The following is a 12,346-nucleotide window of genomic DNA, read 5'->3' on the forward strand; positions in this document are numbered from 1 at the left end:
GTTCATTAATATTATAATAGCAAGGTCAATCTTCCTGGAGTGATTTTGTTGTTCAAAATAAGAGATGCTGGTGGAGAGACAAAATACTTAATTACAGCGAGTAACTTAACGGAGCTTACGTTAACCTTAAATAAAAGTAGTAAGAACGTACTTTTGAAATGTTCTTTTATTCGTTTTATATAGTATTTTAGTATTGTTTGTTTAGATTTTTTCCCCTTGGGTGGGGGCGTTTTTGACACTTTTGAATGACCTTTCGTTTCCCACCCTGGGGAATTTGATCAAAAAATTTTAAAATTTGTCAAATCCCCACCCCTTGCCCGCACTCCCCCCTCTCACGGGGTTTACATTGATAGGTGCATTAAAGTAGAATGCTGCGCGCTCAATTTTCAAGAACAAGTGATTAAGTTTAAGTTGAACTATTAACTTTAAATGTTGAAACGTGAAGATTTTTTGTGGGGATTGAACACCATAATCCATGCTTCAAAGAGCTGATTAACAATTCTCGGAAATACAGGATGTTTTTTATTCTTCCGTCAAACCGTCAAAACATGTCAAGAAACTCTATTTGATTGGTTAGTAATACAGAGTATAGTCTGGGTCACAAGACAAGAATCTTATTGTTCATTCGCGAAACCATTCCCTTAGTCGTCAACAACTAGGACCAAGTAGGCCAAAATTTTTAAAAAGTAACCTTGTTTCCGACCTTTTCCATGGATATAAAGACCTTGCTGGACAATCTTCATGATGAAGTATCCTGTTCTGTGTGTATGTGTACATTTACTGATCCAAAGCAGTTGCCTTGTTTGCACAGTTTCTGTCTTCACTGCCTGAACGGAATTCAACGAACGAGTAGCGTCCATGGCAAAATTGTATGCCCTGAGTGCAGGAGACAGTTTCAGATTTCTGGGAGTGGAAATCCCAGCGAACTGCCCACCAATTTTCGAATAAATAGTTTGTTAGATGTCTTGGCAATCAAAGAGTGTACTACGGTCAACGTCAAATGCAGAAACTGCGAGAAACGGAGCGCCAAGACCTTATATTGCTTCCAGTGTTGTTCCTTCTGGTGTGAAGAATGTGTTGTAGCACATAACATAATTCGAGAAAATAAAGACCACAGAACGCTAGCACTGAAAGATTTTCAAGATCAAGACATCGAGGCTGTATTAGAGCGACCAGCATTTTGTCAGAAGAAACACCATGAAAAAGAAGAGCTGAAGTTCTTTTGCAAGAACTGCAAAGTCGCCATTTGCAACACTTGTGCCGTAACGCTTCATGAAGGTCATGGTAAGAAGCCCTTGCAAGAAGCTACTGATGAGCGCAAAACACAAATCAACTCCATGATTCGATCTTTGAAAGACAAAGTACGGGAAACACAACAGGAAGTCGAACAATTCAACCAAAAACGCATCGCAGTTCAATCGAAAGTAACCGAGGTAAAAAGCCAAGTGCAGTCTTGTGTAGATCAAATTATTGCAATCATCGAAGCGAGGAAACAAGATGTTTTTGATGCAGTCGATAATCAAGCGAAAAAATCACTAGAATCTCTCTCACAGAAAAAAGACGAAGTGGAAAAACGAGTGAAAGTAATTGAATCAGCAATGGAACAAACTGAAACTCTGTTGGAACGAAGCTTTAGTACTGAAATCCTGGGATTCAGTGAAACATTTGATTCAATCCTACGGGAACAGGACACCCAACAAAACCGTGACACTGAATGTATTCCTCGGTTTAGTTTTACTAAAAGTGAAAAACTGATTAATTTGTTGAGCAGTGAAGGAATAGGTAATTTAAAAACTGCTTTTAGCGAAACTAAAGTACAAGCAACTATAGGTAAAGAAAGCAATAAAGTAATTGCTGGGAATAAAGCGACAAATATTTGTGACAGCCCTTTTAAGGCTCTGGTACAAACCAGGCGCTTCAGATCTGTGCTGTCATTTGGACAAAAAGGTAAGTCTGTTGGAATGCTTTTGTGGCCCTGGGGGTTGGCAGTGAATGATCAGGATGAAATTGCTGTGGCTGACTTTCTGAACCACAGGGTTTCAGTGTTTAGTAGTGACGGTACCCACTTAAGATCGTTTGGTAGAGAGGGTAGAAAAAATGGTGAATTTATGTACCCTACTGGGATCGCTGTCGATACTCATGGTAATGTTGTAGTGGCAGACAACAATAACCAAAGGGTGCAAGTCTTTGATAGGAGTGGTAACTTTCTTAGAACGTTTGGTGAAAAAGGAAGCCCTGATCACCAGCTTAGTAACCCTGAAGGTTTATCAATAAATGGTAACGGTGATATTATTGTAGCTGATAACGGTAACAAATTTATCAAGATATTCTCTTCTAGTGGGGAGTATTTACGTAAATTTGGTGGAGCAGGTACTTTTGTCAGTCCCTATCACTGTATCCAACACGGTCAATATTTTATAGTCTCAGACTGGGGGGATAATTCCATTAAAATATTTGATCTGGAGGGAACGTTTATTTCTAAATTTGGAAAACAGGGAAACAAGGATGGTGAGTTCAAACAGCCCTGTTACATGTCAGTTAACAAAGAAGGTTTGTTAATGGTCTGTGATGACATTAATCACAGAGTTCAGGTTTTTGAACTTAATGGAACGCTCATTACAAAGTTTGGGAGTAGCGGTAGTCAGATAGGAGAGTTTAATGGTCCAAGGTCTATCGCAAATCTTAGTGATGGAAGAATAGTTGTATCTGACATGAAGAACAACCGAATCCAGATTTTTGACAAGGTATAATATGACCTTACCAGTAGTATTGTAATTGTTAAAAAGCGGTTCGAATTGATTACCTCGAACAAAGAAAACCGGAATTTTTCGAACAACACGATCTCATGAGGTATTTGCCACTGTTGTTTGTCTTTTCAGTGAATGTAACAATAAGTTATATAATCGTGGCTGCAATAATAGCTGTAATAAGAGCTGAACTGATGACATTCAACTTGTAAATATATTTTGATATCCCTTTTTCATATGTACTGTAGTCTCGTTTAATTTCCGATAATAGTTAAAGAAAGTGGTTAAATTGTTTGGTATCAAAATTGCTTTTTATGCTGTACATCTTTTTATTTTCTTTCCAGCATTTGCTAGTTGTTAGCTAGTGCATTTTTTGAAATATTAGTCCCGAGCCCTTGGCTCAAGTACCATTTGTTCTCAACAGCTTCTTCAGGTCACATATATTAACCGAATCGTATAACGATTTGTTGAAAACGCATTTTAAAAAGGATAATCAAAAATAAAGAATGCTTTATTGTTCAAATTTTATCGTTGTCAATGAGACCGTCATGTGTTGAAGTTAAAAGTACCAATTTACTTTCATTCAAGCGTGAATGTATTTAACACGCGAGCGCTAATTGAGGACACTATTTTTACGTCTGTACTCGGAGAATGGACCACCATTTCTATGTCCCGTGATCATGATAATGTTTCCGTGTTGGCAGCCCTGTGCAAAGATCAATGGGCTCCGAGTAATTCCATTGGATGTTTCGTGGAAACAAATGGTTTTCTATTGGTTCAGGCGCACGCCAATCAATCAAAAAAGCCCTGTCTGTCAGAATTGAGAGATAAAACAAAGACACCACTGCCCGAAGTCGATTTCCGTAACCACAGCAACCTTGCCGTGTTCCCGGACATAAATAAACCAAATATTTTTCTTCCCGTCGCTTGCTCAATATTTCTTCATGAAGTTTGTGATAGTTTTCTTGCCAACCAGTTCCGCATATCTCGGTGGTCCGCTCTTTATACCAGTTATCGAAATTAAACTTCTCCTTTTTTCCGAATGCTGTGATCTGATCCGAGACTTTTGATTCTGAATCTTGATTTTGGATCTTCTCAGAAAGTTGTGACTTTCTTGAACTGTGTGGCTTTTTGGTATTCGAAGTGAAAAGTGCCATCTTTTGGCTTTTTGAAGGCCGTTCTTGTTTTGGTAAGGTAAAATGGGTTGCGTTTCTATTCGCTCCTCTTTGCGACAGATTTCCTTTTAGCTGCTTTGTGCTTAAAACCGCGTTTAAAATTCTCTCTACCTGCGATCTTTCAGCGTTTTTTATAGTAGCCATATTTTCTAAGTTTGTGAATTTTATTCCATTCTTGTCTTTGTGTCGTGCTTTCTCTTGGGTGTTGCTTGAATTTATGATGACTTCCTCTGTGCGCTCATCTGTTTCCTTACTCTTTTTGCTGTTTCCGAAGTATTGAATAACTGTGTCTGCGTTTAAGTTGACGAGATTTCCTTTTAAAAAGAAGAAAAAACCTTTGATTATGTGTAACCAAAATATTCAAAAATAAGGATAATTTTAGCGTCTCACTGCGGGTTTGAAACCTATTCAAATTACAGCGTTTTGTACGTTTTTTTTGTTCACAGAGGCTTTCTATAGTTGGGCGATACTAATAGGTTTGTGTTTGGAATCATCGATGTAACCAATAACCTAGCACTATCTCTGCCTCGTACCCAGATTCGAGAGCAACTGGAGCGATTTCGTTTCCGCGCTAGGTATCATGGGAAAGACGAAGAGAAAAACTCTCGCTCCAGCGTCCTTTGTGTCAACGCTAAACGTGCCCATGGACCATTGCGCAATACTCGTAGTCGCGTTTTCCGTTTTCCAAACACTTGAGACGCCAAGGAACGAGACAGGCCGTATCTTTGAACTGGTAAAAAGCGCGGGGAAAACATATGACTACTGCGAGGCGAAAGAAAGCTCACAGACCTCTAGCCTCCTTTTACTGCAAAGCAGAATTTAAAATGAGGTGCAACAGAACGCGTCGCAGGTATTTAACCATAGTTGAACCTTCATTAAGCGGCAACCCTCAGGGTACCAGCAAGTGGTTTGTCATAAATTAGCATAATCTTTAGCAGAAAGATTACTTAAAAAAAAAAGAGGCACGACTGGAGAAGAATTACTGGTCCACAATCGTCGTCACCGTCTATCTTGGACTGTATTTTCCTTCGACCAAAAGGTGACCGCAGCCGCTTAATAGAGGTGGCCGCTCACTTGGGTTTTAATTCCCATTCCTTTCTATAATTATTTCGCGACTCTCCTCAGTAAACCCAAACTGAGTAAACGAACTGACTTTTGCACTTACATTTCGATGCTTACCTCGTATGGTTATATACTGAGTTGTTCCAAGGTAGTAGGCTAATATTGCCAAAACAATTAGAATCAGGCCGACAAACGGGATAAACTCTCGGCGAAATGTTGAACTCCTCACAAGTTTCCGTTGTCTTGGGTATACAAGCGCTCCTCCGTTGCTTGTTGTTCAAAACAAAACAAAAAAGGAAATTTTAGTGTATCTGGCTCGCCATAGAGGAGCTAACTTAGATCAGCAGATTTCCTTTGGAACCATAAAATAAGGCAATCCTTCCTTTTTCTTAATTCTGTACCGTAAATAACCTTGTAGACACCCACTTCCGAATAAACGCCCCGTCTACGCTGTTAAAATTGTATTAGACGCCCCTCTCTAATAAACGCCCCCTGTCTAATAGACGCGCCCCTGTGAGAATTACTCCAAAATACTAGAAATTAGCAAAAAGGAGCAAAGTCACTCGATTCATTCAGTTTCTTGCTTGATTGTCAGGACTTAACGTGTTTCATCGTGTTAAATACCAAGTTCAAAGAAAGGTTAGACTAACGATCGTGGCAAAACAATAACCCTGCGGAGCGTGGATTGTGATATTGATGTTGGGGTTTGAAAGAGCGATATAGATCTCTAGAGGGCCTATATGTATTAATTGGAGTAGATATTCTGCATATTAGTTTTGTTGAGCTTGTTACAGTTATGAGAACAAACGCCTTCTACCTATTAAACGCTCCCGCTTGGACCCCTAAAATTAAATAGACACCCGGCCCCGCGGGCGGTAATTTACCGTAATACAATTATTTTTGCGGGGCTATTGCTGTAAAATTTTATAGTTAATATTCACTTTTTCAACAAAAAGAATTTCAAATTGAGACCAAAGTTTAAATAAGCTAATAAGGAAATAACCAACTCCTTCGAATTAGCCTCTTGTTCTAGCTCCAGAAATTTAATTAAGCACCACGGCGCTATTCATGATAGAGTGGTTCAATTTCAGCAACCTTACACTTACTACCTTGCTTTTTCGTTCTGGTGCGTTAAAGTAGATTTGGGTCGAAGATAAAGAAATATGCGGATTATGTAAGACAAAATTACTTCAACAGATCCGAGTGGTGGTATGACGCTGTGCACGAATGAAGCATTGATCTGGTTCCATATAAATCCAAGAGCAACTTTCTCCCTTCGAATTAGAGCGAGAGAATTACTACATAGTTTTCGCCTTCAAAGTACTTGTCCTTACCTCGCCTCGTGGCCAGCAGTTGTCATCTTCAAAATATCTCTTAACTAGACTTCCAGCGTGAACATTTCTTTCACGGTGAATTTGGAATTCAAAGAGTGTTCTAAACTATCTTTACTAACCGTTCGCAGGTAAAACATAGGTGCACTGATTTTGCAATCACGGAATGTGAGCTTTGAAGATCTTAACGTCGCCATCACGGAGACAAACTCCTAACACAGAGAATGTTTGATAAAACGACTTTGCGTATGATTTTCTGAAAGGAATGTAAATAAAGTTTTTTGTTTACTCAAGATTTTGAATTTCATTAAGTAATCAACATAAAGGGCTGGTCCGGACAAATTTTAATCAGACAAATCTTTCCCCGGTTCACCTTTCGTTTTACTGGCTCGCGGAACAGTGCAAGTTTTTGAACGGAAAAGTGTGCAAGTTTTTTTACCTGATCAAAAAAATCAGAAGTAGGTCACAAGTTTGACCGTTAAGGTTCTACTTTTATGCGAACTCCTTTAAGGTTATGTTACATTGTTTCGAATGGTCGCAATATTGTTCCAACATTTGAACCCTTTTTTGCGCTAAAAATCGTCGTTGCGCGAATCGTCCCCTGTGACATCACCTTTAAACACTTGATACAGTTTGCGCGGTAAAAGCTTGGAGCCTAGTAACTCCTAGTTACGAGCTTTTGACAGGAAAAAGACATTCACTACTTTCACATAGACTATAATGCACCTTGCTTCCTTACTTAATGAACCACTGTTTCCAATTTCTTCAGGATATTACGGTCGTCCCAGGAAAAATCGAAAACAATGGTTATGCAAAGTTTTGGGGGGTAAACAAGGTGCATTGTGGTCTATGTGAAAATGGTCAATTCCAATGCTGACTGGCAAAAACGTTATCGGACTCGTGTAAACAGTACTGCTTCAGAGTTTGCGCGGTTCCGTGTAAACGGTTTGCATGGGTAAAAAGATCTCTGTTCAAAAATTTGTCCGGACCCGTCTAAACGGGGTGATAAATAAAGCGATTCGGCCAAAATGGCCTAAGAGGCTGTTAAAATGAGACGATATAGATTATAAGTTGGTGCAACGGATTTTTAAGTCTAAGCAACAATTACAGTAGAAATAAAATTTGAATTGTAAGAAAATGGTCATATACTTGGGAATAAAAACCCCACAAAGCATGCTGTGAATCGGCTCTAACCGCTCGATGCGAGTTATGACGTCATTTATGGCTGTAAGGACTATGGGACCGGAGACTGGCAACAAGCCCTGTGGTTGGCCTGTTACGTCAGCCTTTGATATATGATACATTTTGGCGGACATTTTACGCTGTCCGCACAACGAGGTCAAGAATTCGCAACGACGAACTTTAATCGTACGGCAATTATTCACGACCCGTCTCGTCTGATACGAATATATATCTTTTTAACATCCGACTAAAAAAAGAGATGATGAGACTTATATATAACGTCGAGATGTAAACGGTTTTCTCTCTATATAAAGGTTAGAGAGAAAACCGTTTACATAAACACCCATAAAACGGCCATAAATCGGCCCGTGGACCACACAGGAGAGACGTAACACACATTTTAAGTAAGGTAAGCTGTTTTTTATTGAAATCCTTTCCTTTTCGTAGGCTACGGAAACGATAGGTTTTTTCCCATACAAATCCTTATATTTTGAATGTTACGCAACAATGCCGATGCTCGCCGATGCTCATATTTCGAACTTGGGCTACCTGTGGTTTATCACTAGTCACTCGCGTTTCGCGCTCGCCTCTGCCATGCGAAAAACGAAGCGCCTGAGCAGGAGGCTGTTGTAGTACTATATTAAAGTAGAATGCTCCGCGCTCAATTTTCAAGTTAAAGTTGAACTATTAACTTTAAATGTTGAAACGTGAAGTTGAAAGTTGGGTGCTATAACTTAATGTTAGCCGCTCAAGTTGAATGTTGAGGACTCAAGTTGATTTTTGGCGGGGGATTGAACACCATAATCCATGCTTCGAAGAGCTGATTAACAATTCTCGGAAATACAGGATGTTTTTTATTCTTCCGTCAAACCATCAAAACATGTCAAGAAACTCCATTTGATTGGTTAACAATGCAGAGTATGGTCTGGGTCACAAGACAAGAATCTCATTGTTCATTCGCAAAGCCATTCCCTTAGTCGTCAACAACTAGGCCAAAATTTTAAAAAAGTAACCTTGTTTCCGACCTTTTCCATGGATATAAAGACCTTGCTGGACAATCTTCATGATGAAGTATCCTGTTCTGTGTGTATGTGTACATTTACTGATCCAAAGCAGTTACCTTGTTTGCACAGTTTCTGTCTTCACTGCCTGAACGGAATTCAACGAACGAGTAGCGTCCATGGCAAAATTGTATGCCCTGAGTGCAGGAGACAGTTTCAGATTTCTGGGAGTGGAAATCCCAGCGAACTGCCCACCAATTTTCGAATAAATAGTTTGTTAGATGTCTTGGCAATCAAAGAGTGCAGTACAGTCAACGTCAAATGCAAAAACTGCGAGAAACGGAGCACCCAGACCTTATATTGCTTCCAGTGTTGTTCCTTCTGGTGTGAAGAATGTGTTGTAGCACATAACATAATTCGAGAAAATAAAGACCACAGAACGCTAGCACTGAAAGATTTTCAAGATCAAGACATCGAGGCTGTATTAGAGCGACCAGCATTTTGTCAGAAGAAACACCATGAAAAAGAAGAGCTGAAGTTCTTTTGCAAGAACTGCAAAGTCGCCATTTGCAACACTTGTGCCGTAACGCTTCATGAAGGTCATGGTAAGATGCCCTTGCAAGAAGCTACCGATGAGCGCAAAACACAAATCAACTCCATTATTCGATCTTTGAAAGACAAAGTATTGGAAACACAAAAGGAAGTCGAACAATTCAACCAAAAACGCATCGCAGTTCAATCGAAAGTAACCGAGGTAAAAAGCCAAGTGCAGTCTTGTGTAGATCAAATTATTGCAATCATCGAAGCGAGGAAACAAGATGTTTTTGATGCAGTCGATAATCAAGCGAAAAAATCACTAGAATCTCTCTCACAGAAAAAAGACGAAGTGGAAAAACGAGTGAAACTAATTGAATCAGCAATTAAACAAACTGAAACTCTGTTGGAACGAAGCTTTAGTACTGAAATCCTGGGATTCAGTGAAACATTCGATTCAGTCCTACAGGAACAGGGCACCCAACAAAACCGTGACACTGAATGTATTCCTCGGTTTAGTTTTACTAAAAGTGAAAAACTGATTAATTTGTTGAGCAGTGAAGGAATAGGTAATTTAAAAACTGCTTTTAGCGAAACTAAAGTACAAGCAACTATAGGTAAAGAAAGCAATAAAGTAATTGCTGGGAATAAAGCGACAAATATTTGTGACAGCCCTTTTAAGGCTCAGGTACAAACTAGACGCTTCAGATCTGTGCTGTCATTTGGACAAGAAGGTAAGTCTGTTGGAATGCTTCGGTGGCCCCGGGGGTTGGCAGTGAATGATCAGGATGAAATTGCTGTGGCTGAGTTTTCGAACCACAGGGTTTCAGTGTTTAGTAGTGACGGTACCCACTTAAGATCGTTTGGTAGAAAGGGTGAAAAAAATGGTGAGTTTATATACCCTACAGGGATCGCTGTCGATACTCATGGTAATATTGTAGTGGCAGACAGTAATAACCACAGGGTGCAAGTCTTTGATAGGAGTGGTAACTTTCTTAGAAAGTTTGGTGAAAAAGGAATTCTTGATCACCAGCTTAGGAGCCCTGAAGGTTTATCAATAAACGGTAACGGTGATATTATTGTTGCTGATTATGGTAACAATTTAATCAAGATATTCTCTTCTAGTGGGGAGTATTTACGTAAATTTGGTGGAGCAAGTACTTTTGTCAATCCCCATCACTGTATCCAACACGGTCAATATTTTATAGTTTCAGACTTGGGGGATAATTCCATTAAAATATTTGATCTGGAGGGGACGTTTATTTCTAAATTTGGAAAACAGGGAAACAAGGATGGTGAGTTCAAAAAGCCCTATTACATGTCAGTTAACAAAGAAGGTTTGTTAATGGTCTGTGATGACATTAATAACAGAGTTCAGGTTTTTGAACTTAATGGAACGCTTATTACAAAGTTTGGGAGTGAAGGTAGTCAGATAGGAGAGTTTAATGGTCCAAGGTCTACCGCAAATCTTAGTGATGGAAGAATAGCTGTATCTGACATGGAGAACAACCGAATCCAGATTTTTGACAAGGTATAATATGATCTTACCAGTAGTATTGTAATTGTTAAAAGCGGTTCGAATTGATTACCTCGAACAAAGAAAACCGGAAATTTTCGAACAACACCATCTCGTGAGGTATTTGCCACTGTTGTTTGTCTTTTCTGTGAATGTAACAATAAGTTATATAATCGTGGCTACAATAATAGCTGTAATAATAGCTGAAATGACCTTTAACTTGTAAATATATTTTGATATCCTTTTTTCATACGTACTGTAGTCTCATTTAATTTCCGATTATAGTTAAAGAAGGTGGTTAAATTCAGGGGTTTGGTATCAAAATTGCTTTTTATGCTGTACATCTTTTCATTTTCTTTCCAGCAGTTGCTAGTTGTTAGCTAGTGTATTTTTTGAAATATTAGTCCCGAGCCCTTGGCTCAAGTACCATTTTTTCTCAACAGCTTTTTCAGGTCACATATATTAACCGAATCGTATAACGATTTGTTGAAACCGCATTTTAAAACGGATAATCAAAAATAAAGAAAGCTTTATTGTTTAAATTTTATCGTTGTCAATGAGACCATCATGTGTTGAAGTTAAAAGTACCAGTTTACTTCATTCAACAGGGGCACCCAAAGACAATTTTCGGAAAAATATCTGTTCGGAAGACGATTTGAGATCTAGAATTTTCGGAACATTTGTTGTAAAATTTTTTGCTTGCCTGCCTCTCCTAGGATTTTCGAACATCTAAAAACTACTATAGTTGCCCATTTTTAACGGATTGTTACCCTTAAAAGGTCACCTAGAATTTTCGGGAGCCTTTTTTCTGGCTGAAATTTTGGAAAAGGTAAGTTTCGACCCCTATAATTTTCGGATCACTAGACTTTCAGCTAGGAAATCCGAACAGATGAAAAGATTTTAGGGGATAAAAATATGCCTATATCTACCGTTCAAATACTAAAATACGTTTAACAATGCTATGTTTAAGTGGTTTTGAACTGTATTCTCGTTGGGTGCCCCTGATTCAAGCGTGAATGTATTTAACACGCGAGCGCTAATTGAGGACACTATTTTTACGTCTGTACTCGGAGAATGGACCACCATTTCTGTCCCGTGATCATCCGAGTCACGTATAGGTCTACTGAGTATTTTGCAAGACAAGCAAGTACAGTCGAACCCCTCTTTAAGGACGCCCGCTTAATACAGACATTTCATTTTTTTTCCCTGGTGAAAATAGACCCTAGTCCATTTCCCGGGGGGTACTCGATATATCCCTGGTGGGTGGGGAGGTGCGGCGCGGCCCCTCATACCCTGGCCCTGTTTCAGACAAATATCGCAGATTTTCCTACCCTGCTTAAGACAGAATTCCGATTTTTGATACCCTGTTTAAGTCAGCGGAAGTCAATATTAATTAACATTAGGGCTTGTAAAAATTTTGCTGTTTATCGTCCAAGAAAAGATATCCTGTTTAAGACAAAAATTGATAAATCGATACCCTGATTAAGACAAAAATCCAAAGCCCAAATAAGGGAGTACCCCCCCCCCCGGTCCATTTTCTCTTAATTCAACCCCCTTAATATGGACACTTTCTATGGCTCCCTCGGGCTTTGACTGTACCTTCTTTCTTCGTTATTTTAAGACCCTCAGTGTTTGTGGAATTCCCGCTCCTGCAGTCAAACGCTCTACCGGCTGAGCTAATCTTTTCGTTTTAAGGCAGATAACTGCTAAATCTTGCGTTCAGTGCATGTACTACAAGCTGTGGCTGTACGCAAGTGTAACCTCGCGTAGTAAGCGCATGAAGGGGAGAGGAGAGGAA

At 39.3% G+C, this 12,346-nt stretch overlaps 3 protein-coding genes across 3 annotated transcripts; 2 read left to right on the top strand and 1 right to left on the bottom strand.

Moving 5' to 3' along the window:
- The first annotated feature begins 643 nt into the window (after positions 1-643).
- LOC140930368 (E3 ubiquitin-protein ligase TRIM71-like) lies at positions 644-3,317 on the top strand. The gene has a single exon (XM_073380051.1). The coding sequence runs from the start codon at positions 711-713 to the stop codon at positions 2,748-2,750; it is 2,040 nt and encodes a 679-aa protein (XP_073236152.1). The 5' UTR covers positions 644-710; the 3' UTR covers positions 2,751-3,317.
- Positions 3,318-3,412: 95 nt separating this feature from the next.
- Positions 3,413-6,519, bottom strand: LOC140931520 (uncharacterized). The gene is made up of 3 exons (XM_073381328.1): positions 6,319-6,519; positions 5,102-5,253; positions 3,413-4,236 (listed from the first exon to the last, which is right to left on the bottom strand). Exons 1-3 carry the CDS (start codon positions 6,342-6,344, stop codon positions 3,413-3,415), a joined length of 1,002 nt encoding a protein of 333 aa, XP_073237429.1. The 5' UTR covers positions 6,345-6,519.
- Positions 6,520-8,319: 1,800 nt separating this feature from the next.
- On the top strand, positions 8,320-11,052 carry LOC140930369 (E3 ubiquitin-protein ligase TRIM71-like). Its single transcript, XM_073380052.1, has one exon. It carries the CDS (start codon positions 8,530-8,532, stop codon positions 10,567-10,569), a length of 2,040 nt encoding a protein of 679 aa, XP_073236153.1. The 5' UTR covers positions 8,320-8,529; the 3' UTR covers positions 10,570-11,052.
- The last annotated feature ends 1,294 nt before the right edge of the window (positions 11,053-12,346 follow it).

This window comes from Porites lutea, chromosome 3 (assembly GCF_958299795.1).
Source record: "Porites lutea chromosome 3, jaPorLute2.1, whole genome shotgun sequence".
Taxonomy (NCBI): Eukaryota; Metazoa; Cnidaria; class Anthozoa; order Scleractinia; family Poritidae; genus Porites; species Porites lutea.

Bases quoted from the DNA above. Each gene is read 5' to 3' on its own strand.
- LOC140930368 (XM_073380051.1), top strand. From the start codon at position 711: ATGGATATAAAGACCTTGCTGGACAATCTTCATGATGAAGTATCCTGT.
- LOC140931520 (XM_073381328.1), bottom strand. From the start codon at position 6,344: ATGACAACTGCTGGCCACGAGGCGAG. The intron at 5,254-6,318 runs GTAAGGACAAGT...TTGAACAACAAG, and splicing joins ACTGCTGGCCACGAGGCGAG to CAACGGAGGAGCGCTTGTAT. The intron at 4,237-5,101 runs GTAAGCATCGAA...TCTTTTTAAAAG, and splicing joins TCAGTATATAACCATACGAG to GAAATCTCGTCAACTTAAAC.
- LOC140930369 (XM_073380052.1), top strand. From the start codon at position 8,530: ATGGATATAAAGACCTTGCTGGACAATCTTCATGATGAAGTATCCTGT.